Here is a 26,400-nt window from a genome sequence, read left to right as displayed (position 1 = left end):
AATATTTAGTACAAGGCCTGAACATACATTGTGCAAATGTTGTTGTTTGCCATTCATTCATGATGTGACTTGTCTATCACAAAGACAAAAAAAATGTCAGCCCGGCTGAAGCCTCGACACAGAAGCACGGATGATGTTGTTATAAATGCACTCACATTTCCGTGCTCATATTAGAGGAGCGCTCTGCTCTCAATACGAGGTCGTTGCTGTGTTGAAGTCTCAGGCCAGCTGATTCCTGCTTACCCTCATCGAGGAGGGATGTCCAACTTGTGACCAAGACGTGGACCTATATACCTTGCCTTCAGGTAATGGGGAGATACATCCTCTAGTAGGGGATTTTTGGCAGAACACCCGCCCCGGAAAACTAGGTTAGGGAACGTATAGTAGGAGTACACTATGCACATTAATTATATGATCGCATATATGGTCTGTTTTAGCACAATGGTGGAATCGTTTATCCTTTTCACTGTTCTTGTACTGCTGATCACTTTTATCTGCTTCTGTCTATTAATCATTGCAGAGCATATCTTTTATAGAAGGATCACAATGATTGTATAAATAGTGAAACACGACTTTGTGTGATTCTTGTGCACCTTTCTGAGTAAGCTCGAGTGATGAGCGAAAAGGTTCTAGATCTGGTACCACAATTCCTTGGGGAGTCAGGGTTGTCATGTTCTGAGGTTTCTCAAACCATTTGTTAGGGGTGCTTATGCTGGCACTGTGAGCTAGCAGATCCTAGCTGGTCTATAGGCCAACATATCCTGAAGAGGTGCATGGAATCAGTCTTGCACCATCCCAGTGTTTGTTGTCCAAAAAACGAATAGTTCCTACTGAGAAAGTGGAATGGGTCTATTTTACAGTCCAAAGAGGCACAGAAACATTGATTTATTATTCATAAATGTGCGTACATATATAAAATGTATGTAATAATGTCTAAATCACACATTCAAGTCTGCTTGTTTGTGAATGCATTTGGTAACAAAAGTGTCGACATGTATGTCCCAAACTCATTATATACAACACACCATTTTCAACAGCACCTAGGAGTTTTGGACATTTATACCTAGTGAGGCAAGGACACATGTATGCATACATATTTTATCATTTGCATAGTATTTATTTATCAAACGCAGCCCTTTTTCTAGTGACAGGGTTTTGAGTGTTTCACATGCGAAAAACAGATTTAGAATTGTATACATATTAAGCGTAACTAGAGAATTTATAGAGGCAGGTGATGTGAAACATCGTTTGAGGTACGTGGTAGATGTGGTGGCTAGCGATAACAAAATATTGTGGGATGCAGTCACACAACTCATCATAAACGGGGCTCCCGTCCAGTGCAGCACTTCTCTGCTGGAGATCCTTCTGTCCACTGGCAGGAAAGGAAAGGACTTCCTTCCTGCCCAGTGGAGCGCAAATCCATCGAATCCTGGAGCTGCTCTCATGCTCTTTTCAGCATGAGAGCAGCTCCGGGATTGGTTGGAGCCGGCTAACCCATCACTCATTTTTAGGCTGGGGGCCTGTGCCAGCTGTTTCCCAGCCCTTAGATTGCTGAGTCTACGGTATGCATGTTGGGCTGGCCGTTTGAAGACAGCCGTCAAATCCGACATGCGCACTTTCAGGGCAGTAGTCATCCTGCAGTCGCAGGGTTCAGCCCCGCCCCCACTCTTGTGCTGTACACAGCGTGAGCGGTGGCAAAATAAAATGATGCAATTTTATCTATTTGTGTTTGCTTGCTTCAATCGCAGCAGGTGGGGTGACGCTCCTCCACATTTTAGGAGGAGCTGCCCTTGCTTGGTAGGTACATCTTCTGGCAATGCGTTGGAGTTCTTCTGGTGAGTAGTTAACCTGTCAAAGTACAAAACTGCTTCTCTCAACACATTAAGAATTGGTACATTGTTAAGCGAGGTTAGTTTGAAAGGCATAGCTACCTTTGGTGCAGCAGGTGCAGTGGCACCAGGGCCCAGAGCGCCGAGGGGCCCTTCGAACACAGTACATACTGTATTTTACTATCCCAACAGCAGTCAACGGGGACTTTTACATTGCTTCCACCAGAGCCTACGGCATCCTTGCTATCCTACTGTTAACGCAGTAAAGAATTCCAAAGACGACCCTCTCATGGGATAGAGGATGCTGTGGCGAGGAGAGTGGGGGTGTTGGGTAGGGTTTGAGCAGTTGTTGCTCTGTGGATTGTGATTGCTCTGGCACAGCAAGGGTGCCTTGGGCCCTAGTGTATGTAAGTAAAATGCCCCCCCAATCCACTGCTTTGGTAGTAAAATAACATACTAATCAGAGTTCAGTGAGCCCCTCAGGCCCCTGTGCCCTGGGGGCACTGCACATGTGGTACCATTGTTAGCTATACCTTTGCGCAATTGCAAAAGGAAGCAGACGGGTGTACTCAACAGGCACAGTTTCTACTATGCTGATGATGTTCTAAGAGAGTCGCCCCCACTGACCACAAATATTTGGCGAACTTGGCCCACCCCCTGTGTTGGAAATATAACAATAATCCCTATTTGTGCCTTAGTTTCCCAGATAATCCTATTACCTTGGTTAAGGAATAGGTTTAAGCATAAGCAAAAATAAATAACCCCGCCCCTAACATCTGTCCAGAATTAAATTTGGGGTCCAGCCCCTTTCGCGAGGAGGCTCAGATACACAATCAGTTGCTTGATGCAAATGAATGCGTCTGTCTTCATTCCTCTATGGCCCTAGTTCATTATGTATGCATTACACTCCGGGGAGCGAGTAGAAAGATTGATTAGGCGAATACAGAGTGCAGGTTAGCAGAGAGGAAGCTCTTGAATTATAGATTTCTAGCCCACACTCCTTTGCTTCGCCCACCTTTCTCCCCGCGCGCACGCCGGCTGCAAACATCTTTAATAGAAACAGCAAGAACCCTCTGGGCTTTAATGCTCAGTGGAAGCTCGGGGCTGGACAGCCCTCTGATTCAGCACGTTTCACCACAGACCGGAAGAGCCTGTTATGTGGCGCTAATCTGGGTTTTTCAGGTTTTGATAGGGCTGAGTAGCTGGTGCAGTGATCCTGTCATTTAAATGTCCCATCCTGATACGGTATTTTGCATCCAGTCAATTACAGCGTCTTCATTCGTCTTCTCCATGGTGATGAGCTCTTTAGTAAATCCTGTAGCTCTCTGCATAAACTGCATTCCTCCTATTTCAAGTTAACGCTCTGACTAGTAATGGCACCCCATACCAAAGGACCAGGGGCACTCGAATCGCATTGTTAAGACTACATTTCTGCTGACTGGTGTCTTAAGTAGTTGAAGAGCTGAGGCAGCAGTGTATTAGCACCTAAAACTGTGCCACATAGTTGCTTGTCAGGGGAACTATGAAGGTATGCACTGCTTCGCACTATTCGTTCACATTTGTAAAGTAAACAACAGACTGTAACACAATAACATACACGGAGCAGCATAAAGCAATTAAAACAGAACAGGGCACAACACAACAAAACAGTCCAAAAAAAAACCACAGCAACAACTGCATGAAATCACATTGCAATAACGCAGCACAAAAACACAACACAACACAGCGCATCACCATCACTACAAAATGTAACAGAACCAAAGTACACAAATGTCCTATCACACATTTCCCCCTCCAGGATACCTTTTTTGTGATACACTTGTAAACGCTATTTAAAGCAAGCACTGCCCTAACTTACCACCAAGGACATGAAACTGTCAACACGTTTTGTGATCTGGCCCACTGTGTCAGGAAATGTAAAGGTTATGGAACAGGAAAGTCTAACATAGCCCCAGTTAGATGCATGACAGTCTTGTTGGCTCTCATGTACACTGGTTCTCCTAAAAAAAAATGGTAAGGTTTGAGACATCCTGGATCTCCATTGGATGGAAGGTTCTATCCACTGGATAGAAGGTTGGTCTATGAGAACGTTGCCCTTCTGAGTTGAGATGTTCACGATTGCCAACCTCCTGAAGAAATCTGTTTACAGGACCTAAATATGGTTATTCAGCCAGGAACAACTGCAAAAAATGGTTAACACTCATAAATTTCCCACTCTGAAAAGGGTTGCAGGTTTACACTTTTTAAGAGCAGGAGTATATTAATTTTAGAATGATAAAGATGAGTGATGGTGAATAAATGAAGGCATTTATTTTACAGTTGTATGTTCCTTGGTGTTTATTAATATTTTCCTTGAGGCTACTGGAACCAGGGGTCCACCAATAAATGAAAGAAAACTAATACAAACTGAGCGTGATAGTATAACTTTTATTTAGAAAAGGGATGAGTTTGAACCAAAATTGTACCTTGCCTGGTTCCGGAGAGCATGCACCCTTTTGAAGTACCCCTTAGTGAATTTCTGCTGGTTTTTAGAACCCAACACGCACAACAAAAATGCATGCACATTGAGAGTTCCTCATAATGCAGGATGGGCCTCCGAGCTTGTTTCTGTTGTCAAGTAGTTTTTCCCCTTTCTCAGCATTGCTATAGTAAGCTAACCGGGCTGTAGTAGGCTGACAATGGTAAGTAAAAAGTCCATTCAAAAAAACGACTTTTTATCTGTCACTTTCCAGGAACATATTCCCAGCTGGCCTCTCCAATGTTTAAATTGATCTGCCAGTCCCTTGCAACCGAATGTTTCACCCCATCCATGTGGGACATAGATTTACACATGTGTGCAGTATGCATGTACAGTATATTGTGCAGGGAACAAGCCTTATGTCTGTGGAAATCCCAGAATCCATTTTGATCATATGAACCAAGCGTTAATGGCAGGGCTCTTCCAAAGCATTCATGTGGTCCTTTATGATGGACCAGACTCAAGGATGCAGAGAAGACAGAGGGCCTTTTTAAGATATATGTACATCCCCCTGCTCTTTCCTGCTCCATTGTTCCCTAGAAATGTTACCCCCTCAAATAGGTTGGGTTGTAGTTCCACTTTTGTGCCTTTGTTTTGGGACTCCCCTCAGAGGAGACTCCCAACTTCACACAACCATCCTTCTGATGTTTTAAAACCAAGACTGTGGCTGGACCAGTCCTGAGAGGAATATGCAGTTGTCACAAATTGCCCAAAAGCGGTCCCAGAGTGGGCTTCTGGATTCTACAAAAACTCTGTCTCAAACCTAAGGCCAGATTCATCATTGTATTGTGTTGCCCTTCCACCACAAATGGTGTTACAAGGAAACCGCAACACTTAAGTCAGATTTACCAAGCATCGCAAGTCCACCTTGCATGGCCCTGTGTTTCAAATCTAGAGTTCCCACACAGCCACCCATCGATTTGAGTGCATTTCCAGGTTTGCCAAGACCATCAAAATGCTACGCCTTCCTAGGGCAGGTGCAATGAATAATATCTTTATTTCTACTTGTTGCTTCCTCTTTCTAAATGTACTGCCTTCTGTAGCACACTTAGGAAGAGGAAAACGCCTGCAAGGAATGTTTTTGTGAAGAAATGTGTATCTTCCTGCACAAAAACAATCCTGTCTGCAACACTGGCACCCTTCCTCCATGGTGCAAAGGTGGTTGCCTTTGTGCCAGGCAGCACATAGTGCGCGCTTGCAAGGAGAGCAGGAATGTGCCATATTATGATAAATATGGCACATACCTGCCCTCTTCATTAAATGCAGTTCAGGAAGTACTCTTGATATGTTGCGCTGCATCAAAGTATGATGAATCAGTTCCTTAGTATACCTATGGGCAGACACAGCCAGCTAGTGTACCAAGATTTCTCAACCAGTTTCTGGGGTCCCACACCAGTGGAAACCAAGAAATTCTTTAGTGTTCCCGACTTCGGACCTACTCCCCTTCACCATCTTTGGGTCCAGGAACCTTGAAAGCTGTGAACATTTCCAAAAGAGTAATTGCATGAACCCTGGCTTGAGGAAAGGACCTGATGGACTGCTGAGAAGGGGTTCTGGCGGTACCCCTGCATGAAGAAGTCATTGTCTTGAAAATAAGGACTCCTAGATGCTGAGGGAGGATGTATCAAATGCAGCCGACTGCAAATCTGGCAAGGATTCGCACTGCATAAACGGGTGGTAAGGCCTTGCGACCCTGTGACTCCTTCTGCATATCTTGAAGTAGACACACTAAAGTGTACAAAAATGTGATGGATGGAATGCTTGAAATAATCTCAGCCACTGGTAATTATTCGGGCTGCATTTCGGTCCATCATTATTTTGCACACAATGCTACCTCAGTTTGGACACAGCCATTTGCAAATTAGTCTTGACCTTGTTCCACTGGTAACTGTCCAGCCCTAATTGCCAGGCCAGGTCTTTCCTGAACCGGAACACACGCAACTTAGGACCAGTGTTGCACTAGTTAGTGCTTATCAGCCGGGTATAGCGCAGTTCCATTGACACAGTGTGCACGTTTGAGCATACTTGTCCCACTCAGGGCGACACAGTAAAGTGTAAGAAAAAAGTGATGGATTGAATTCTTGAAATAATCTCAGCCACTGGTAATTTACTCAGTGCCACATCCCAGTCCATCATTATTCTGCGCACCATGCCACCTGAGTTTTGACCCAGCTATGTGCAAATCAGTTTTGACCCTGCTTCAGTGAGAGCAATCCAGCTCCAACTGACAGATCAGGTTCTCCTTGAACTAGAAAACAAACAACCTAGGACCTGTTTCGCCAGTGGAAGCACCAGTGATGTCCTGGCACTCACAGAGCTCACATTCAGTGGTCGGCCCCATAATAGGATTAAGTGCCAGTTATTTCCTAGCTCCCAAAAAACTGGACTTTGGCAGTCACACTCTCAGGAGTCCAAAGAACCTTGAGAAAGTGGGCGCTACCATGAGATTGCATTCCACATTGGAGAATGTTCCTTATGTCTATTCGATCACCACCGCAAACTCCTCACTTCTTTCGGCTGGTGGGATTTGTGTTGGCCTGAAGAAGACTCACATGAAGACCACTCACTGTCCCCTTGCAGATGTGTATACTCATGGCCTTTGCTCACACTTTCCCAGTTCCTCAGCCGTACATGCACCTGAGCATCAGTGCAAATCCTGATACATCAATTATGTCGAGAGACCAGGGTCAAGTCATCACAAGTGTTCCTGGTGCTCCATGAAGGACCATAGACTACCAGGAGCTGGGCCATCCACTCCTCAGCAAGCCAAAACGAGCAGCCAGTGCCAAGGTACACTGCGCAAGCGTGGCTGAGTGGGAAGAGCCGTGAACTTTGGGGACCGATTTTACTCACTACCCATGAACTATCCAGAACTGACTTTGGAAAGAGGGGAGGTGGGGAGCCTGGAAGAACACAGGGAGAGGCAGGACACACCTCCTCCCCCTGACCGCCATGGAACATATACTAGTTTTAGCATTGACTATATTTTCCTTTGAAACAATACCTTAATTAGGAAAGCACCGCACATACACAGCGGCTCATTTCCCATGTACACTGATTGACTGCAGGACACTTGATCACCTGTGTACACCCTCTGGTTTTGATGTGGAACTGTATTACATTGAGTGTTAGAAATAAAGTGATTTTTCTTATGAGTAAAAGCACAGACTGGGCATTGATTTCGATTATATGTCTCTCAGTGTTAAGAATTTCTATCCTACTCCACTTCCCTGATTAAGCCATTGTCTGCTCCGCTTTACTAGCCTGAAATCAAGTGGTAAGAAGGTGCACTTGGTGTCCTGTTCTGGACTCAACAGTGGGTTGCGCCTTCAGAACCTCAGTGGTTAAAGTCTCAAATTGTTACAGTCTGGATCACGTTACCCTGCCTAGTATGGGGCTAACAAAAGCATTTTCATGGGAGGCAACACACCACAAAATTTGGTTGGATGGGCCCTTCACCACAGGGGCAGCTGCGGCCTACATTTGCCAATGAGAGAGCCATGTTCGCAGTGGGAAAGGATTTTCTTTTGCACTTGTCAGAACATCACTGTGACTTTACATTTTTTTGAAAATGGTCTTACCAACGACTATCACTAAAACCCGGAGAGTTGTCCCTGTCAAGCTCTTTCGGATTCAACCAGTTGCACTTTTTTAAAACAATTAATTGGCACTCAAATCCAAGGATACGTTCCTTGGCCTTATTCCAAATTAAGCAAAGAACTGTCCACAATCTGGGTGACTGGATCAGACAAGGGTTTTGGAAATCTTCTGGGACTGCAGTGGGGTCCTTGGCTGTCTGTCAACCGCAGTAGAGTGATTCAAGCAGAGATACACCGCCATTGTCACCAGTGCTTATTCAATTTCTATTCCACCCAAAGGTTATATTTTCTAGTCTGTGCCTCTCCTCATTTCACTGGAGTTACAAAATATCTCACTCATTCTAAAACTTAGACCTGCTAATGATATCCTTAAGACTGCCATATGGAGCCCTTCGCCAGCATTCTCTCCGCACTCTCGCCCGCGAGTGGCAGAGAGGTTTCTCCGACAGAGATGGTCTTTGTCTGATGTTCATTGGAAGCCTGTCTGCCAATGCGTTAACAACCTGACAGTACAGTTTGTCTAGTATCTGATTCTGAAAAGATGTTAAGAGACTGGGCTGGTTGAAGAAATGTTTGAATTTTTGGACCATATTTTTTCAAACAAAAATCTGTAGAAGGGTAGTTGAGAGGAATTCTGCATGCAGTTCACCGAAGGTGACATGTTAATGGAATCCTCCAAGTCATTCAGATAACATTAATATTGAGCGAGTGGGGCTGGTTTGGGAACAGAGTAGCAGAGTAGTAGCCAAGGCCGGACTGAGAACACAAACCAGCTCTGGCAATTATGTCAGACCGACCCCGGGTGGGGTGGAGTGGCGGGTGCTGATGGGAAACACTGCTGCTGCTTTTGTTATTTTGTTTCAGGGGGCTGATATTGCAGCACTGGTGCAAAACTGGTGTCTAGTAACAAAAAAACACCCCCCACTGCTCCAAAACTGGCCCTCACCCTTCCGGCCCACTGGGAAAGCGCCCGGTGGTAGCTACGGCCAGTGCGGCCCTGGCAGGAGCACCTCCCTAAATTGGCAGTGCTCCTCCTCACCAAGCTCTCTCTTCTCCCTTTCCATTTAGAGTAGTGGAAAGCACCATGTTTACTCTAGTGGAGTATAAGCTGGCTCTACCACAGTAAACCTCTGGCTTGGCTGCTCGTCCACCTACCGAAGGCAAGACCACCATCACTCATATTCCATATATTTGTCTGTCGTGTGAGGCATGGCAGACATGGCAAGGGAAAATGTGAATTGGCTTCCATGTACAGGGAGAAAACTCCCTATGGTGCAGGCGATATGTTTTTCTTTAGAAAAAACAAGTGCCTCCTTTGGGAATTTCTTTTTTTTAAAAAAAATGAATTCGCTGAGTGGGCTCTTTAAACGTGGTGCCTGTTTGGCAAAACTGCAGTGCTGTGAAAGGAGTCACCTTGGCAACAGCTCCTTTGACAGTGTTGAGATCCTCCTCCAGCAAGACAGGGATCTCTAAATAAGGCTGACAGACATCCACCAGGGTTGGTGAAGGCCACAGCCTCCGCTAGGCTGATGGCCTGTTAGACCGTTCATCAGGGTCTGAATTAACCTTAATTCCTGTCATTGATGCTTTGAAAATGGTGCAGGCGTGGTTCACATTCTTCTGCCTACCCATGAATCTCCAGATTATATTTTTGGAAGATAAACTTGTTTGGCTGATGTGGAAAGGGTGGTTGAAAATATGGATTGTTTTCACATATATGAAAGTTTGTACACTGTATGTACCCTGGCCTGGCTGTATTCTGCACTGTTATTGTTATTGTTAATTTAGATTTGTAACGGGCCAATCACCTACAGGTCTCTAGGTGCTCGGAAATCGATGGATTCGTACAATAACTATATGTCCCACAAGAAGATGATACAGCAACCGGACTACATTGTGCCCAGAGCCCTCCCAAACAGTAATGTCTTTAGACACTTTCTGAATCGCAGTAGATTCACCTCTCTGCGTAGTTCCTCAGGCAGCTTGTTCCACAGTTGAGGAACCAACACAGAGAAGGATCTCCCTCCCTTGGTTACGAGCCTAAACCGAGGGCAGGTCAGCAGCTGAGATTCAGAGGATCTAAGATTTCTTTTTGGACAATAAACTTCCAGCCGATCTCTAATATATACCGGGGCATGGCCATAAATAGCCTTATGGGCCGTGCACATGCTCTTAAACTCTACTCTCTCCTTTATAGGGAGCCAATGTAGGTTCCGTAACAGAGGAGATGCTCTAGTCCTTCTGGGGAGTCTAAAAATCAGTCGCGCTGCGTCATTCATGACGACCTGCAGTCTGTTCATGAACGTTTTTGGGAGGCCTAGATAAAGGACATTTCCATAGTCTATTCTTGACATAATTGTTGCTGCCACAACTGTTCGCAACATAGACTGGGAAAGGATGGGTGCTAACTTACGTAGCTGTCTGATAATATTCGTGCAACTCCCGACGACGGCAGAAATTTGACTGCCCATTGACAGGTCGCAGTCCAACTTGATCCCCAAACTCTTTACATTTGCCTTTGGAATCGGAGTTGGGCCTAGCTCCTGAGGCCAGTAGAGATCATTCCAAGGTGAGGTGGCTGATGAAATTACCAAAACCTCAGTCTTGTCTGGATTGATCTTTAACAGATTTCTCGTCATCCAGCCGACCGTGAACCTCAAGATCTTCTGCGCTTGCTGCTGCGCAGCCTCGGTATTATCGATGCTCAGTAAAAGCTGAGTATCGTCAGCGTAGTTAAAGACTCTACAGCCCATGCTAGCCAAAGATGCGATCAGGGGTTGAAGATACAGGTTGAACAATAGCGGGGACAATGCGGAGCCTTGGGGGCACCCCACATTTAAGAGTCCCCACGTCTGATATCAAATCCCCCAACTGTATCCTCTGAGTTCTTCTGTCTTTTCCCCTCTGAATTCTTCTGACTGTCTTTTCCCCTCAACATTTCTTCTCAGTATGATTGAGAAGTATTGCTCAACTGAGCAAATTGGTACTGTATTGTCTATGTTAGACACCAAAAAGGACCCTAACTCTACATCGATCGTAGCAGTGAATTTGTTGAATATCCAGCTAAATCCCTATTGTCCTCTCGCTGATGTTGCTTTTCATGATGCTCATCACTTTTTTGGGTTCAGGTACTGCTCATTTAACTCCTCCTCATGCTACATCCCCTTAGAAGCTAAGGGTTCTATTGCTGGAGTTTGTAATGAGGTCCAAATAGTAAGCAGTATTGCCTTCGTCCGTGAGCGTTGATGTCTGTTAATGTTCCACCCCACAGTTATGGGCATGAGCCAAAGATAAAAACCGATAACAAGGCGGAAGGGTAATGAGTAGTCATTAATTCCTAATAACATGGGGAATATGACAATTTTTACGTATCCTCCTCAACCACACCTCACAGGCTTAGGCATGCCCCATCTCTTCACTCTTAGGCAAGCTACTGGTGAATGATTTTTGTCTTATGCTATTTACAAGACCTCGACTGTGGCTCAACCCAGTTAATCAAATAAGGAATAATAATGTGTTATTGACCAACACCCAGGTTAATGGTATAGCATTATAGCCAGTTGCAGGGGGCTATGTTGTTTGTTAAAGACCAAAAATGTGAATTGCAGGCCTGAACTGTTGGTGAAGGTCGATAATGAGAGAGAGGGCTTTTGCCAACTATTCTAGTCAGAGGCAAGGACTATAATGCTTTTAGAATATCCCACCCACTAACGGTATATTGTTCTAAAATAAACTGGGAGACACAGAAAGACAAAAATTGGAATGTTGGTGCAAAAGGTCAATACTATAGCCTTATAGCCTGCTGTAGCGGGCTATACCGGCTATTAAAGGCCCGAGCCGAAGGCGAGGAACTTTAACAAGGCAGCTGGACTTTAATAGCCGGTATAGCCCTGCTACGAAGTGCTATAAGGCTATTAGAACATTCTGCCACTAGAGGGCAGAATGTTCTAATAAATAAAACAAAGCCTTCAGGGAGCACGAGGGGATTGAAATCCCCTCAGGCCCCCTGAAGCCTTTGTTCACAGCCAGAGCTGTGAAGAAAGAAACATTGGACTGTTGGAGCTTCAGGCTTATACCAGCCATTATTAAGCCCGGAGCACTCCATTGTCTTCAATGGAGCTCCCAACATTCCAATGTTCTAATAGCAATTATTAGCCCTATGCCACTTCATTGTTTTCAATGAAGCACTCAGAATTCCAGAGTCATAATAGTACTTAACTTCCACATTCCAAGAAATCTTATTAGTGGCCAAGAGACAAAGGCTAAATAGAATGTGCTAAATGGCATATTGATAACTCGCCATTTGTTTGATGCAAATCTATGTACATTTGTGTGTAAGTGGTAAACCTCACCAGAGTCAACCAAATGCTTTTGCACCAGTTACTTAAATAATCTTTTGAAAGTCTGGTTCTCTGGCTTTCTTATGCATTGGTTGAGCTGGATGAAGCATAAAGTGGCATGGATATATATCGTCATTTAAGTAAGAAGTGACAAAGGAAACATGATGAAGAGGCAATGACTCGATTAAAGGCCATTCATCTCATTGCTCCGATTTCTTGTTCTTGTAAATGTAAATGTAAATGTAGCCGTACTTGTAAAGCGCACTGATACTCCTGAGTGTCCTGGCGCTGTACTCATACCGCCAGGGAACCCTTCCTGGTTTTTCCCCGTGAAATGTCCACTCCTGGGCATCCCCAGGGTGCAACCAGGCATCCCTAGCGCTGTAGGGGGCCGTTGTGGAGACTAAGCAAGCTATTGCCCAGAGTTGCAGCGTGGGACCCATGCTTAGAGTAGGCACCGAGGCGAGAAATCAGGTCCGAGGAATTATGAGCCCAAGAACCGCCGAGACCAGCCAAGGCAGGAATTGAACCCTGGTCCCAGGCCAGATCTCTGCATCAGGGTCTGGCGGTCTAACCATTTGGCTGCCATAAGTGTGGCAGGGTATGCTCAGACGTGAGTCCCTTGCTCACTTTGCCACTGGATTCAAGCAAGCCGGGCTGAAGACGGCTGTAATGCCAGAAACCGGTCCTCGGAAGCTTGTTTCCGGTCCAGGGAAGGCATGGCTTGGCAGTTCGGGCTGGACTGTTCCCATGAGGCACAGGGTCAGACTGATTTGCATATAGCCATGTCTGAACTGGGGTGGCAGAGTGGGCTAAAGAACGGTGATGGATCAAACCCAGATCTTTTGACTGGGTGTGAGTGTTTGATTGTTTCAGATGCTCCGTCCATCACCACCCCCTTTTGTACCGCTTTGGCCGCCATAAGTGTGGCAGGGTATCCTCAGACGTGAGTCCCTTGCTCACTTTGCCACTGGATTCAAGCAAGCCGGGCTGAAGACGGCTGTAATGCCAGAAACCGGTCCTCTGAAGCTTGTTTCCGGTCCAGGGAAGGCATGGCTTGGCAGTTCGGGCTGGACTGTTCCCATGAGGCACATGGTCAGACTGATTTGCATATAGCCATGTCTGAACTGGGGTGGCAGAGTGGGCTAAAGAACGGTGATGGATCAAACCCAGATCTTTTGACTGGGTGTGAGTGTTTGATTGGTTCAGATGCTCCGTCCATCACCACCCCCTTTTGTACCGCTCTAACCATTGAGCCACACTTCTCCACCGCACTTCAATTATGTACTTGTGGTTTAGTCTGTTGGAGTATAGGTATTTTAGCCAGGAGGTGGGATGGAGGTAGCTCTGGTTTATATGGATTACTAAGATGGAGAACTTAGCCTTCGTGAATTACAACACATATTGTTATATGGACAGTGTGTTGCCTGAAACAGAAGTGCCCACAGGTTGGGAAGGAAAGAATGGGACAACAAACATTCCGGAAGCGAAATTAGATTAATACCTAGACACCCAAAGTCGTAAAGTTGACCAAAGCACAAGCCGTTCTTTAGTTCAACTACTCTCACCCCACATCAGCAGCCTGAGAGGGAAGAACTAGAGGGGAAAGACCAGATGGTGGCAAAACTATAGTTTGGCGAATACACACCCTGTACCTCAGCCTAGGAATCACCACATCCTTAGTGCAAAGGTCATACAAAACGAGGTGAGGGGACAGAGGTGAGAATGAGAACAGAATAAAAAGCAAGAGCTGGCAGTGCAGGTCCAAAATAATATTCCACGCCAGAGCACATGAAGGGCAGAGGACACGAGGCCAAACTGAACACCCGCATTAAGGAAGTCCAGATCAGGGCTAAATCACAAAGCACTGAGAGACCTTGTAGCTCACCTGCAGTGGAGGAGAGGGGAAAGAAGGGCACAGAGGGGGCTGGTTGGCATTTGGGATTCTGCCTTTGGGTCACAGTAAAAGCAAGGGCAGATGATTTGGGAGGCCAAATATAACATAAAAATATAAATGGGTAAAAAGTAAATGACGGGTGTATTTCACATTGGAGTTCTGAGTGGCAGCATACACAATTGAGCTTTGCTCTCATTGTCTACCTGATGCCCCTCAGAACACCTTGTTGGAAAATACTCCTGTTATTCACTATTACCCATCTATAATTGTATATGTTTTTGACGGTGAACAAAGCTCTACATTGCATAAGGTAAAAGTCATGATAGCAAAAATTGCTTGTCTAATTCTTCTTTACTTTCGACCAATTTATTATTAGATTTATTTTTCTACAGCCTGAACTTCCTGTTTGATGTTAGACATTTTTTGATTGACTAATTCACGCCTATGAGAAGACCGAGATGTATCCTATAAATCACACGAGCAAAGAGGTGACATCATAGGGTGGGTTGAGTTTAGTTACTATCCCCTCCTTTTCTTACATATAATAATTCTAAGCAATATTCTATTTACAAACTAAGACATAAAATTAAGTTTTCCTTGCTGTTGAGGTGGTTCTCTCTCCACTCCTCCAGCACTTGCATGAGGGTCCCCCGCGGCATCAACATCCCCGTTAGGGTCAGCAGCCAGCCTATTAGACTTGAGATCTCTTGCCGTGATGCGCTCTGCGCGGGCCCTGAGTGTAAAGCCCGATCAATGCCTCTGTGCCGTCCCCTACAGAGGGTCTTAACCTTTATCAGCGGGACCCAGGCGGCTGGCACTAAAGCAGCTTTCCTGACTCTACTCAGAGCTTTACCTCTCACTCATACATTTGTCCGCTCCCGCCACTAATTTGTTCCCTTTACTAGGAATTCCTAACCCTGCTATTTTGGTAGGCTGTCATCACATCCTTTCATGCTTCTGACTTTTCGTCTTTTCTCTATCCTCTAGTCCCAGGTATTTCATACAGATTTTTCATTTCATGGCTTTGTGTATTTTTCTTAATATTATAAAAATACTGATGAAGAGAATTTTAAAATACCTTTAACACAATATTCTAATGTCACCTAAATGTTTCCCATCAGGCAAAATGAATGAAAATGTAAAAGCAAAACAGACTCTGTTTTTTTGTACAGAGCAACATTGTCTTACAAAGCATTCAAATCAAGTATATGTTCTATGTCTACAATTGGATACACTTAGTTAAAATGTGAGTTTTTTTATATTTTATTTAAAATCACATTGCATCTTCTACTGAGTGTGCTTTCTCTGGATGTGTGCATTCCTCAGCTTGGCCAATGAAATTAAGATAAAATTTGTTATACAGTTGTTTGGCATATTAAATTTATATGCAGAAGGCTGGGAGACATCTGCGCTGATGCGTGTTAATGTCTCTAATGAGATGCAAAGTCATGTTTATTTCATGGCGGGCATATGCGCTAAACCTTCGTTCAAAGCAGCCTTACAGACACACAGTAAATTCCTAATCCTTTAGTCTTTCTCACTAATTACTCAGATTGTGAAATTTACTACGCTAATACGCCGCGGTCAGAGATGTCTGTCGAAAAAGGGCTATGCATTTCGCAATCTCGTTTTTATTCCTAATACAGGCTTCCATTTTTAATTGGATGGCGCTTTACAATTTCTGCTGTACATGCAAAATACTTGTTTTAGTGAGAGGATTCCCTTATTTTGGACTCATGCAAAGCAATGGGGTTTTTGAAGTTTTTTGAAAATGTAAAGTCCCTTCATAGAGAGGAAATGGGGAGTGGCGGCTGAATTAACCATTGTGAAACTGCAATGTAAGATCACTCTACCAGCTATGCCTCAATTCCCTCTCAAAATGAAGACACTGGATGAATGAAAACATAAAGTTCAACATAAATAACTTGGCATTTCCACCTGGATCAAACCGTTTAACAAATACGGCAGGTGGTGTAGGTAGCAGAAAGCTGTGCCACAGTTGTCCCCTACTTCCCACAGTTGTCCCCTACTTCCCACAGTTGTCCCCTACTTCCCACTCCATTTCGTGCTGTAAGACTTCCTGGATACTGGTAAATGTTTTTCTCTATTAAGTGCAGCTTGTGGAGACATAGTCAGTCTGACAAGCCAGGAAAGCAGAGATCTTGCCCTCCACGCAGCACACACTCTTTCTTACTGTTTCTTTATTATTGTTCGTCATTAGTCATTACATAATTGAGTTCATAAAAGCACAATCACATAAAAGCATGAGATGCATAAAAATATTTTAAAGCACATATCCATAGGTTCATAAAGCGTCGAATTGCAAAATCAATACATTTGCAATAAAAGACCAACCAAGAAAGTGCAAAGTGCAAAATATTAAGCACAAAATCACAGAGCAAATAGCCAAGATCAAAAACAATGTCATCTAGCAACCCTTCCCAACGGATATACAGTCTTCAATAAAATAAGATGCAAGATAATCAAGCGCAACCGACCTCAAAAAATCAGCATGCATATCCAACGCACAATCACCAAAACTGCCAGCTAAAACAATAAGGAGCGCCTGAACAGTAACACGTGTTTTAACCACACTCAAACAGATATCTGGTGTGGTAAGCAAGTGCCCCTCAAGAGTGGTATTAAAAACTTTCTGGTGTAACTGCTGTAAAACCCACAGAAAAACACAAAATGCGCCAAAGTTCGCAAAGAGCGCTCATTGCAAAGGGATACCAAGATTCCTTTTGGATCAAACTGGCCTAAAAGGAAGGAAAGGTGGCATCCAATCTGACCCAGCCTAAACCTGGTTAAAACGACCCTATCCCTACCTTTAGGGAGCATAACCAGATAAGGCTCCTGACTAAGGGTGGTTTGTACAAACCGGTACTCTACATTAGGGGGCTTCCTCAGCTCGATCGCCTTCATTACCCTTTTCATAAGGTCTCTCAAGGTAGATTTTATTCAACTATTATCCCTCGCTGTGATGTCACCAGGCGAGGAGAAGATATATGGTTGGCCGAACTTATTATTGATATATCTTTACAAGACCTGTTAGTCTCTAAAATTAACTAAGGAAACTATATTTTTGTGTATGCAGAAGTTACATTCCATGGAAAAGTCATCAGGCATGAGACTGAGTACAAATTTCTTTCCAGGTTTTGAAGAATTTAGAAATATCGCATTCTCCAGTGCATTGATGTTTCATAGCCCTGGTTGACCATGATCAATACTGTGGCAGGGCTGGCATTCATTTTAACAAATCTTTTCGCTTTCATTATGTACTTGCGGACATTGCTACAGCAGCAGGTTTGTGGTATGTTTTATCTGAGTTGTTGCTGTAACAGAATGTTTCAGATAGACAACTTAAGGATATGCTACAGGTAATTCTGTAGCTGTGCTTCTCTTCCATCAAGCACTTTTGGGGTGGGGATGGGGTGTATGCGTGTCTGTGTATGTATAGTTAATCGTTTCATCTTCTTTGTGACATGAAGCTTCCTCTGCCAGTACGGAGGATGATCAGTGGCACTCAAAGCGGCTACATTTAATAAAAATATTTCTTTTAGAATATTTTATGAGCCTTTTTTGTAATATTGTACAGATATTTATAGTTTCGATAAAAGCAGTATCAACATAGTTTATTATGAAACATATTGCAGAAGATATGTGTCAGTATGAGGTACCAAAGTAGGGATGAATAGAAAGAAAAACTTTACACCAAACCTATATCAACGTCTTCCTGATACTTCAGGTGACAGAAAGTAGTTTTAGAATGTTTTGCCCAATGTGAAATTAATCAATGCATATTTTCAATTTGCGCAACAGATTTCCCATTAAAGTGAAAAAAAGCTTTTCTTGTAACTAACCCAACTCCTTTTACTTAGAAGTATTCTTCCAATGTCTCTCAATATTTGATTTCCTATTCACCATAGGCAATATTTTCAAATAAAGCAGAATATCCTTAATATGAGAAACATCTATAGCATTACCTGTTCCATAGCTGAATTTTGTGCTGGTGTGTGAATAAATTAGGGTGCCATTGGATGGCACCTTGAATATTCACTGTTGGCACCCTGAATATTCACTGTTTTATTGCCTGTTAAGCCTGGTTATCCAATTCATTATAAAAGGCACCACATTAAACTTTCTATAAATGTCTCTTTTCCTGACCAAACACAGATTAGAGCTTATTCGGATGAGATCAAACTTTCAATTGTGTTTGCCATGTGAAAGAGTTTTAATCAATATGTCTATCCTCAAAGACGAGGTATACAATTTAATGTGCGAGTGGATGGCACAAAGACATTGGTAATTTGTGTCATAGGCGTCTAGATTCTTGTACAGGCCATGCGATTTCTGATGTTGCTTCCTAGAGGGTCAAGACATGTTGTCTAGTTCCATAATTGCAGCTCTATAAGGTAAAGAGCACTGAATAAGAACATTGTAATGCTGATTTGCTGGCTGCTCTCCTGAGACTTTGTTTAACTGTTGTTTTGTTCAGTTGCATACCAATGAGACAAACTAAAAAATAGATTATCAACTTATTTTGTATCTTTACATCACATTCAACAATAATTTATTCTAGCAATAACTTTTTCCTGGAATGAGCTTACTAAGGCGCACGAGAACAGCAGATGATGAAAGTTGCTTGCCCCACCCTACTCTGAGCTGCCTCAATTCACTTACTTTTTACTTCAAACGTACAAGTCTAATTTTTATTTGCAGGTTCCTCTGGATCTCCACTTCCTTATTCACAGTCATATCTATGAAGGTTTCCTTTTGCAGTTGGGATAAATGAGTAACATATGTAAACGGTAAACGCAGAAATTAAATTATGGCTTCACTCTGACAAATGGACGTCCGACGCAAATGCATTATCCGACTCTTCGCGTAGAACTTCTTACTTTAACAAGGGGCAGCCAAAGGGCACTTACAGGTCCTCCAGCGAGGATTCTTGAGACAGAGAATTTATAGACCAATCTCGTGCCTTTAGACTATTCTACCTCAGATGGAGACTGGGGAGATAATCATTTCTGATGGCCGTGTGCCACTTAGAGCGATGTCCGTTGCTCTCGTTTCACTGTTTCAATACATTAGAGATGGTAAAACTATATGGAGGCAATCAGCCAGACAGCTTCCACTTTGATCCCAGGTTCACCCGAATGCTTATGACAGGTGCCTGTCTTCGGTGTTCTCTGTGACGCGTGCTACAGAGCATCTGGTTCTGTGCCTTTGAAATGCTGGCCTCAGTGGAGACAGTGATGGAAGTGCCCACTACCTCTTTTCTTGAACAAAAAAAAGTCACCATAAAATATCTGGAGTCTCTCTGAGCACATTGTAATGAGCCCCAAAATCCAGACTCCCCTTTCTACTAACATTAGATATCCTTAGACATTTTTAAATACGTCCTGATTATACTGTGTCATCAAGGCTGGTTTATATATTTGTATTGGGAAGTAGTAAGCTCTGCGTGCTACCACGTAGCAGCCTCACAGTCTTGGGGGTTTGGAAGATATGCTTGAGAAAAACATAACCAAACCATCTAAATGAACCTCTGATAATCAGTCAGTAATCATGCTGAAGGTTAGAACCATGCACAAACAACAGTTGATGGACAGAATGCAGAACAATGTCATACATTCACCCCAGTACAGAGATGTGGGCCTAAATCCATTGTTTTTTTGCTCACCATGCCATTCCAGTTTGAACCCAGCCATATGCAAATCAGTCTTGACCCTGTGCCCCATGGGAACAGTCCAGCCCAAACTGCCAAGCCAGGTCCTCCCTGGACTGGAAACAAGCATCCTAGGACCGGTTTCTGGCTTTCAGCCCTCATCAGCCAGAATAGCTTGATTCCAGTGGCATGGAGAGCACGGGACTCACGTCTGAGCATACTCGTTCCACTCGGGTTGACAAATGCAAAAACAACAGTTGATGGACAGAATGCAGAACAATGTCATACATTTACTCCAGTACGGAGATCTGGGCCTAAATCCATAGTTTTTTTGCTCACCATGCCTTTCCAGTTTGAACCCAGCCATATGCAAATCAGTCTAGAACGTGCCTGCAGCTCTCCTTCATATATATGCATGACCGATCTCAAAGTTATGAAGTGGATGAACCACTGAGTTCTCGCATTTCACCTGAGATGACTGTGGAGGAATATCAGCCATAAGGCATCTGGGGTAAAGGCCAGAGTCAAAGATCCACACATGCTCACCCGAGAGGAGGAGTTTCCACCATTCAGATGTTTGAGATCAGGTCTCCTGCCTGCAGCTCCTGCACCACCAGCTGTGCCTGTATGGGAGTCGAGGACCTGGTTGGCTACTCAAGTGCTGTGAAGCCTGTTTGAGCCTGGCACTATATGAATGATAAAGCAGAACCTCTGCGTTTTCCTCTGCATTCATGGCCGATGGTGAAGGGATCTGGGAGGCAGAATCCCTTTCAGATCAGAACATCATCCGCCTTCTACCACCGTGAACGAATGAAGAAGTACTTAGCGAGCATGTGTTCACCAAGATGGCGTCAAGGAGCTAGGATATTCTCAGTTATCAAACCAGGAAGAAAATGCTGGAAATTAAGAAAATACGAACAGTTGAGCCAAACCTGACAGATTACCGAGTAAGTAGCAGCATACTATTTTGCAATGTGGTCTATTTGTGTGTGGCACAGTTAGAAGGCGAATGCCGAATAAAGGTTCTGCAGCCGACAGGTCTTTACAATCTGATCGCCGACACCTCTTTCTGCAAACTGCTTACATGTTGGTGGTGTCTGGGAGCTGAGCCACCCCACTAATATGAGCTCTTTAGCTACATAATACGTAATTTTAACTACTTTACACGCAAACAGCATAATATAGCATTGCTTTGAATTATGTAGTTTGGCACTAGCATACCTACATTTTACCTAAATAAACAGTTGCCCCCCTGCTACTTTTTGTTTTCCCCACAATTTTGCTGGTCCTTTTGAACACTAATATTCTTTGATCTTATCTGCTGATGGAGACATAGCTCCATGAATGTCACAAGCTCTCGGCCTGCATCACGCACAGACTCCCTGCACCCTTTTGCAGCCTTGAGAACCTTAGTTTTTAGCAAGCTCATCCTCTATATGTTGAACTCGGGTTATGGTGTGAAATGGGCTCATATGATGTATTGTTGGGGCTTTTGGAGTCTGTGGCAATGCTGCACATCTGTGGAATGTTGAAAAGAGCCCACTGTCAGGCCTCCATTTGTGATGTGTTTGATTGTTGTTGGGGACAGCCCTAAAGCTGGAATATACTTGTCAGATGTGGTTAAAGGTATGCCAGAACCATGTTTATAATTATGCATCGCAGTATGATTTTAAAAGAGAGAACTGATATAACTGCAGTGACCGAATTGATAAATGTGTTCAGAGAGCTCATGAGGCCCAGGTGGGGTGCATCACCCTCAGGCAGTGCTGGTAGTTTATTCAGCAGCACAACGGAGTTTAGACTTTTACTTTCCCTTCTAACATTGTTAGCTTGAGCTCAAAACCTCCACCAAGCCAAGTGCTTGCGGTTATAAAACGCCTAGACTGGCTGAAGGTGTCACATATTACATGGGGCCAAAATAATATGTAATAAAATGACAAGAATACACTTCAATTTTTTGAAAATTTCATTGATACCCACTAAAGTTTCTTGCAGATTTTGACTCCTTTATTTATAATGTATTTTCTTTTTCACAAATCGGATTAATCGTTACAAAAATGTAAGACCGAACATTGTATTTACTTTGCTTGGTACACTTTACACTTCATATGTATGTTCTGATAAATTGAATAGCCCTATTGCAAACCAGTTGTGTTTATACATGTTGCAGTGTGTGCCCTGAAGCCCCAGTAATATTCTTTAGCTTGCTTGCAATATTCATCATTTTTTAGAATAATTGTGATACAATGTTTTCTCATTTTGGTGTGTCCTGAATAAATCGTTTTACGTGAGGGGTGGCACTGTATTAAAATGTTTTAATTCCATTATGCTAGATCCTCATATGCAGTATGAAAACAAGATAAAGTGTGGTGACAAGGTGCCAGCACTAGGGTACAGATAAAGTGCATGGGTTATCTTGGGCGACCAACCCTGTGCCATTTACCTCGTTCAGTGTTTTGTCCCTGCTAATGTTGAACTTGTTCGCCTTTTCCTGAAACTGACAACATCTTTGTCTGCCCTCACAAGCCATGAGGGGCACTTGCAGATTTTTGATTGACTTATAAAACGTGCTACTATGATTTAAAATGCAAAATTCTTTCAGCTCGACCAGGAACAGTAATCTTGCTTTGAACTCTTCAAGTGCAGTAATCCTCTTTCCATAATTTGCACAAAAACAACCTGTTTTTAAGGATGAAAGGGGATACTTAATTTATATCAATTTGTATGACCTGCGTTATTACTGCCCTTTCGCGGGGCTCTGGTGCATGGTACATAAGCAATCTTGTTGAGTCAGACTTTCGATGGGTGCCATGCTCTTGTTCATTTTTGTATTCTTTTTCTCATATTTCTTTTTCTTTGTTTTCTGTCTGTCACTCACATGTACCTTGCCACACCGTGTCCAACGTCCACTCTCATTGTAACATATGTTCCTACTTTCCTTCCACATTCTTCCGCCATCCAATCAGATTTACCCATTGGAGGGACGCTTTGGCATTTTTAAAATTTGCGTATCTGACCATCAAACCCTAAACCATCTGTAGAACCTGGACATATATGTACAGTTATCTAACCGTATGTTATCTACGAATTTGATTAAAAGGGATAAATAGACAGTAGTTAACTCCCCAAATCATGAAAGCCATTGATACATGAACATTGAAAATTATTTTAGGAAGAACTGAACTGTTAGACAGGTCCTTTAAAAATGTTAAATAAATCTGGGCTTTTTTTAAATCTATTTTTGTTATATTGATGTGATTAAATGTTAACAGTGTTGAACCGTTGATAATACATGTCATTGGTCTGTAAACAAAGCTATTTCTTGGTCTCAAATAGAGACCAGGAATAATAATACCCCATGAAGACTTGACAAGTTAAAGCTCATTACACACAAGGGGTGTTGCCTGTAAGTAATGTACACTCCGTCTGGGCACAATATGTGCACAAGGTGATGTGGGAAAGAGCGCCTCCAGTGGAATGTCAAGGAATGGTCCCCTGCAGACTGTGGAATGCATGAGAGACTGCAAGCCTCAGCATAGATACTGGTCTTTGTGTTATGTACAGCACTCAAGGGCTTTGTACATGCTATATAGCATAACATAACTAAATAAATAAAGCTGGAGTGCAATATCTGTTCTTGTGTTCTCAGGCAGGAAGTACTCCGGGCCCTGAACCCGAATTTTTACTTGGTCAAATGTAAGGAAATGTGAGGAAGGCCCCTCACCACACTTGTTGAATAGTTTCACTTTTGAAAGTGCAGGGAAGTGACTAACTTCACTGCGGCCAAGTGTTAGACCACTGCTCAGACCTTAGGGAAGGTCCGAGCAGTGGGGTAACATGGGAGGGAGGGGGGCAAGCTCCAGGGCCCCCCTCAGCTCAGTGCCGTGGCCGTAGTAGTTGCATCGGTACACCTCGTCCCGCAACCCACACCACCCAAATGAAACACACCACCCAAATTAAACACAGACAAGTATTTTGGGAAGAAGAGTTGCAGGTTTATTTCTAATACAAATAACAGAGCGGGTTAACTGACAGGTGACCCCTTAACCCCACAACCCCTTGTTGCAGGGCGCCTGAAGTTGAGCCAAAACAGACACCAGTGGCCATAGCCCGGTGTGTAGCCTGGGAGGAAAAACCCCCCATCGGTGGACCTATCGTCCACCTGCCCCACCCTCCGGACCAGGGAGACTCAACTCACACCTTGCCCAGTCAGGCGAGGCATTATTAGCAAACCCCCGGTTGCACAGGCTACAACCGCCCTCAGGACTAACGGGGTGCCGTCGGAACCAAGTCCCCAAGAAGGGCCCCTTGGATTAGGTATGACTCAGCATTGTGCGTCTCGCACTAGGCCCTCAGGTCCTGTTCCTGCGCCTGTCCTGATGGGGGTCACCTTGTAACTCCTCCTGCAACCTGAAAGAACACAAATACATCGTTAATATTCACCCCCTCCCCACATCCCCCCTTTCAGCGGGTGAGCGGTAGAGAGGGGAGCAGAAAGTGCGGGCCCCGCGTACGGCGTCGTGGGGGGATGGGGAGAGAGGGGGGGTCTAATGCCAGGGCTGGCGAGGAGCAGCCTGGCACGTCCAGCTAACAGGGGGGGAGAGCAGCAAAGAGGGCGCATCCTGGGCGGGACTCCCCTATATCAGGTCCCGGGAAAGGGGTGGCTTCCCTCGTGTGGCCCCGCCCTGTCCCACCCTTCCTCCTACCGCTCCTCAGTTCCCCACGCCCTACTACGGGGGGTTTGCCCTCCTACGGGATCCCCTGCAGGGACCTCGGGCATCCCTCAGAGAGCTCCTGACTGAGTCCGGAGGGGGCCCTCCACATACCTAGCACTGCCACTATGTGCCTAGACACTCATGACCGTTAAATACAGTGCACATGGGAGTGTATGTAATACATCCATAAATGAGGTACGTGAGCATTCGTGCAGTTTTCACCTGGTGTAAGAGAAACTTCCTTTTCTGCACATCCCTGAATCCGCCCCGCAGTTTTCATAGTAACGTGACGAGGAGACAGTCGCTGCTTCTGAGCTCGGGGGGTGTCAATCATTCCCATAGTGCAGCCCCCTTCCCTTCTCTCTGCCTGAGAGCGCAGGCAGTGAATTCCCTCTGGAACGTCTCCGGGGAAGCCGGCTTTATCAGCCTGAACATCTCTACGGAGTGTAAAACCTTTTACTGTAAAACTCAAAACCAGAGGCTTTCAGAAACTGAAACAAAAATGTTGACTCTTGCTCCTTTGAAACACAAGTGAAGACTAGAAGAAATGGAAGAAAAAAAACCTTCCCTCATTCTTTAAATGGTACAAGAAAGTGAGGGTATTAAATTAGGTGCCTTTAGAGGATTAGAAATAATGCATAATTAGGTCTAAAATGTTAAACGAGTGTGCTGTATCAAAGGTAACTATAGGAAAAGTGGAATATTGATTGAATGCGCACAAAATGAGATTCGCTCAGTTTCAAACCAAGGCAGCGTGTTTTTTCCACCTGTGCATTGCTGAGTTCTCCACGCTCCTTTCACTGCATGATGAGCCGGCTTCACACTCCTGTCCATGAGCAGTGCCAGCAAAATCAGGCAGAAGGGTTCTTGAATGGTTGTAGCGTTTATGGTGTAGTTTGGAGGTGGCGGAAAGGGTGGTATGCAGGCCAGTGGTAAGAGACCTAGTAGGTTTTTTCAAGTTTCACAAGGAGCTAGATTTGGGTCACACTACAATCACCCGTACACATGTGCAACCACTTTTTCTCCAGTACGCTGGCACTTTCTGTCCTCTCCGCTCTCAACAAATCTCCTGTACTGAAATATATACCAGCTGTCGCTTTCCTGTCCAACACTATGGGTGAAAGCCTACCACTAGGCCACTGTGTTGTGTGTAGGTGCAAGCAATCCCGGCTTATGATTTTCTGACTGCATGCACAGTGGTTACAGGCCACATGGTTGACGATTTGTAGTGCGCATGCATAGAGCTGTACACGCTATCCTCGTTAGAATGCGAGTGACTGGCTTGTGAACGGGTAGCATGCTGTGGCCCGCCATGCTTCCACTTCAGTAACGTCAATACTTTTCCTTTGACAGAGGAATTCAAGGGCTCCACCTTAATTGAACTGATGAAGAAAGAAGGCACCACCCTAGGGCTCACGGTGTCAGGTGGAATTGACAAGGATGGAAAGCCGAGAGTCTCTAACCTTCGACAAGGAGGAATCGCTGCTAGGTAACCTCATTTTAAGCCATGTACCAGTCACATCATGTACATCAAGACTCAAAAATAAGGGTTTCAGACACAAAATGGGAGGAGGAATTATATTTATCCTGGCCAGTGTTACACAACTATTGATTTCGGCCAGGTAGTCCACACACAGTCAACAACTAATTAGTAACCCATGGTCATAGTCACTGCCTTCTAAAAACGAATAACTATTTTTAAAATGAGTAATTTTGAAGGGTTAGACTAAAGAACAATGCAATAATACTGAGACACCTGCATACAACACAGAAAACAAGAAGAACTGCCCTTAAAGGTGAACCACATATGTTTTACAGGATATTAACAGCC

The 26,400-nt window shown here is 44.2% G+C and overlaps 1 protein-coding gene across 8 annotated transcripts in view; it reads left to right on the top strand.

Annotated features, from left to right (window-relative positions):
- GRIP1 (glutamate receptor interacting protein 1) overlaps nucleotides 1–26,400 on the top strand; it is an 819,646-nt gene that overhangs the window by 429,562 nt on the left and 363,684 nt on the right. For all 8 annotated transcript variants that reach the window (XM_078676427.1, XM_078676419.1, XM_078676408.1 and 5 more), the window contains exon 3: nucleotides 25,923–26,058. In XM_078676427.1, coding sequence (XP_078532553.1) covers nucleotides 25,923–26,058 — 136 coding nt within the window. The remainder of the gene's footprint in view (nucleotides 1–25,922; nucleotides 26,059–26,400) is intronic.

Source organism: Lissotriton helveticus, chromosome 1_1 (genome assembly GCF_964261635.1).
Source record: "Lissotriton helveticus chromosome 1_1, aLisHel1.1, whole genome shotgun sequence".
NCBI classification, from domain to species: Eukaryota; Metazoa; Chordata; class Amphibia; order Caudata; family Salamandridae; genus Lissotriton; species Lissotriton helveticus.
The sequence above is the reverse complement of the archived record's forward strand: the minus strand, read 5'-3'. Positions and strand labels throughout refer to the sequence as shown.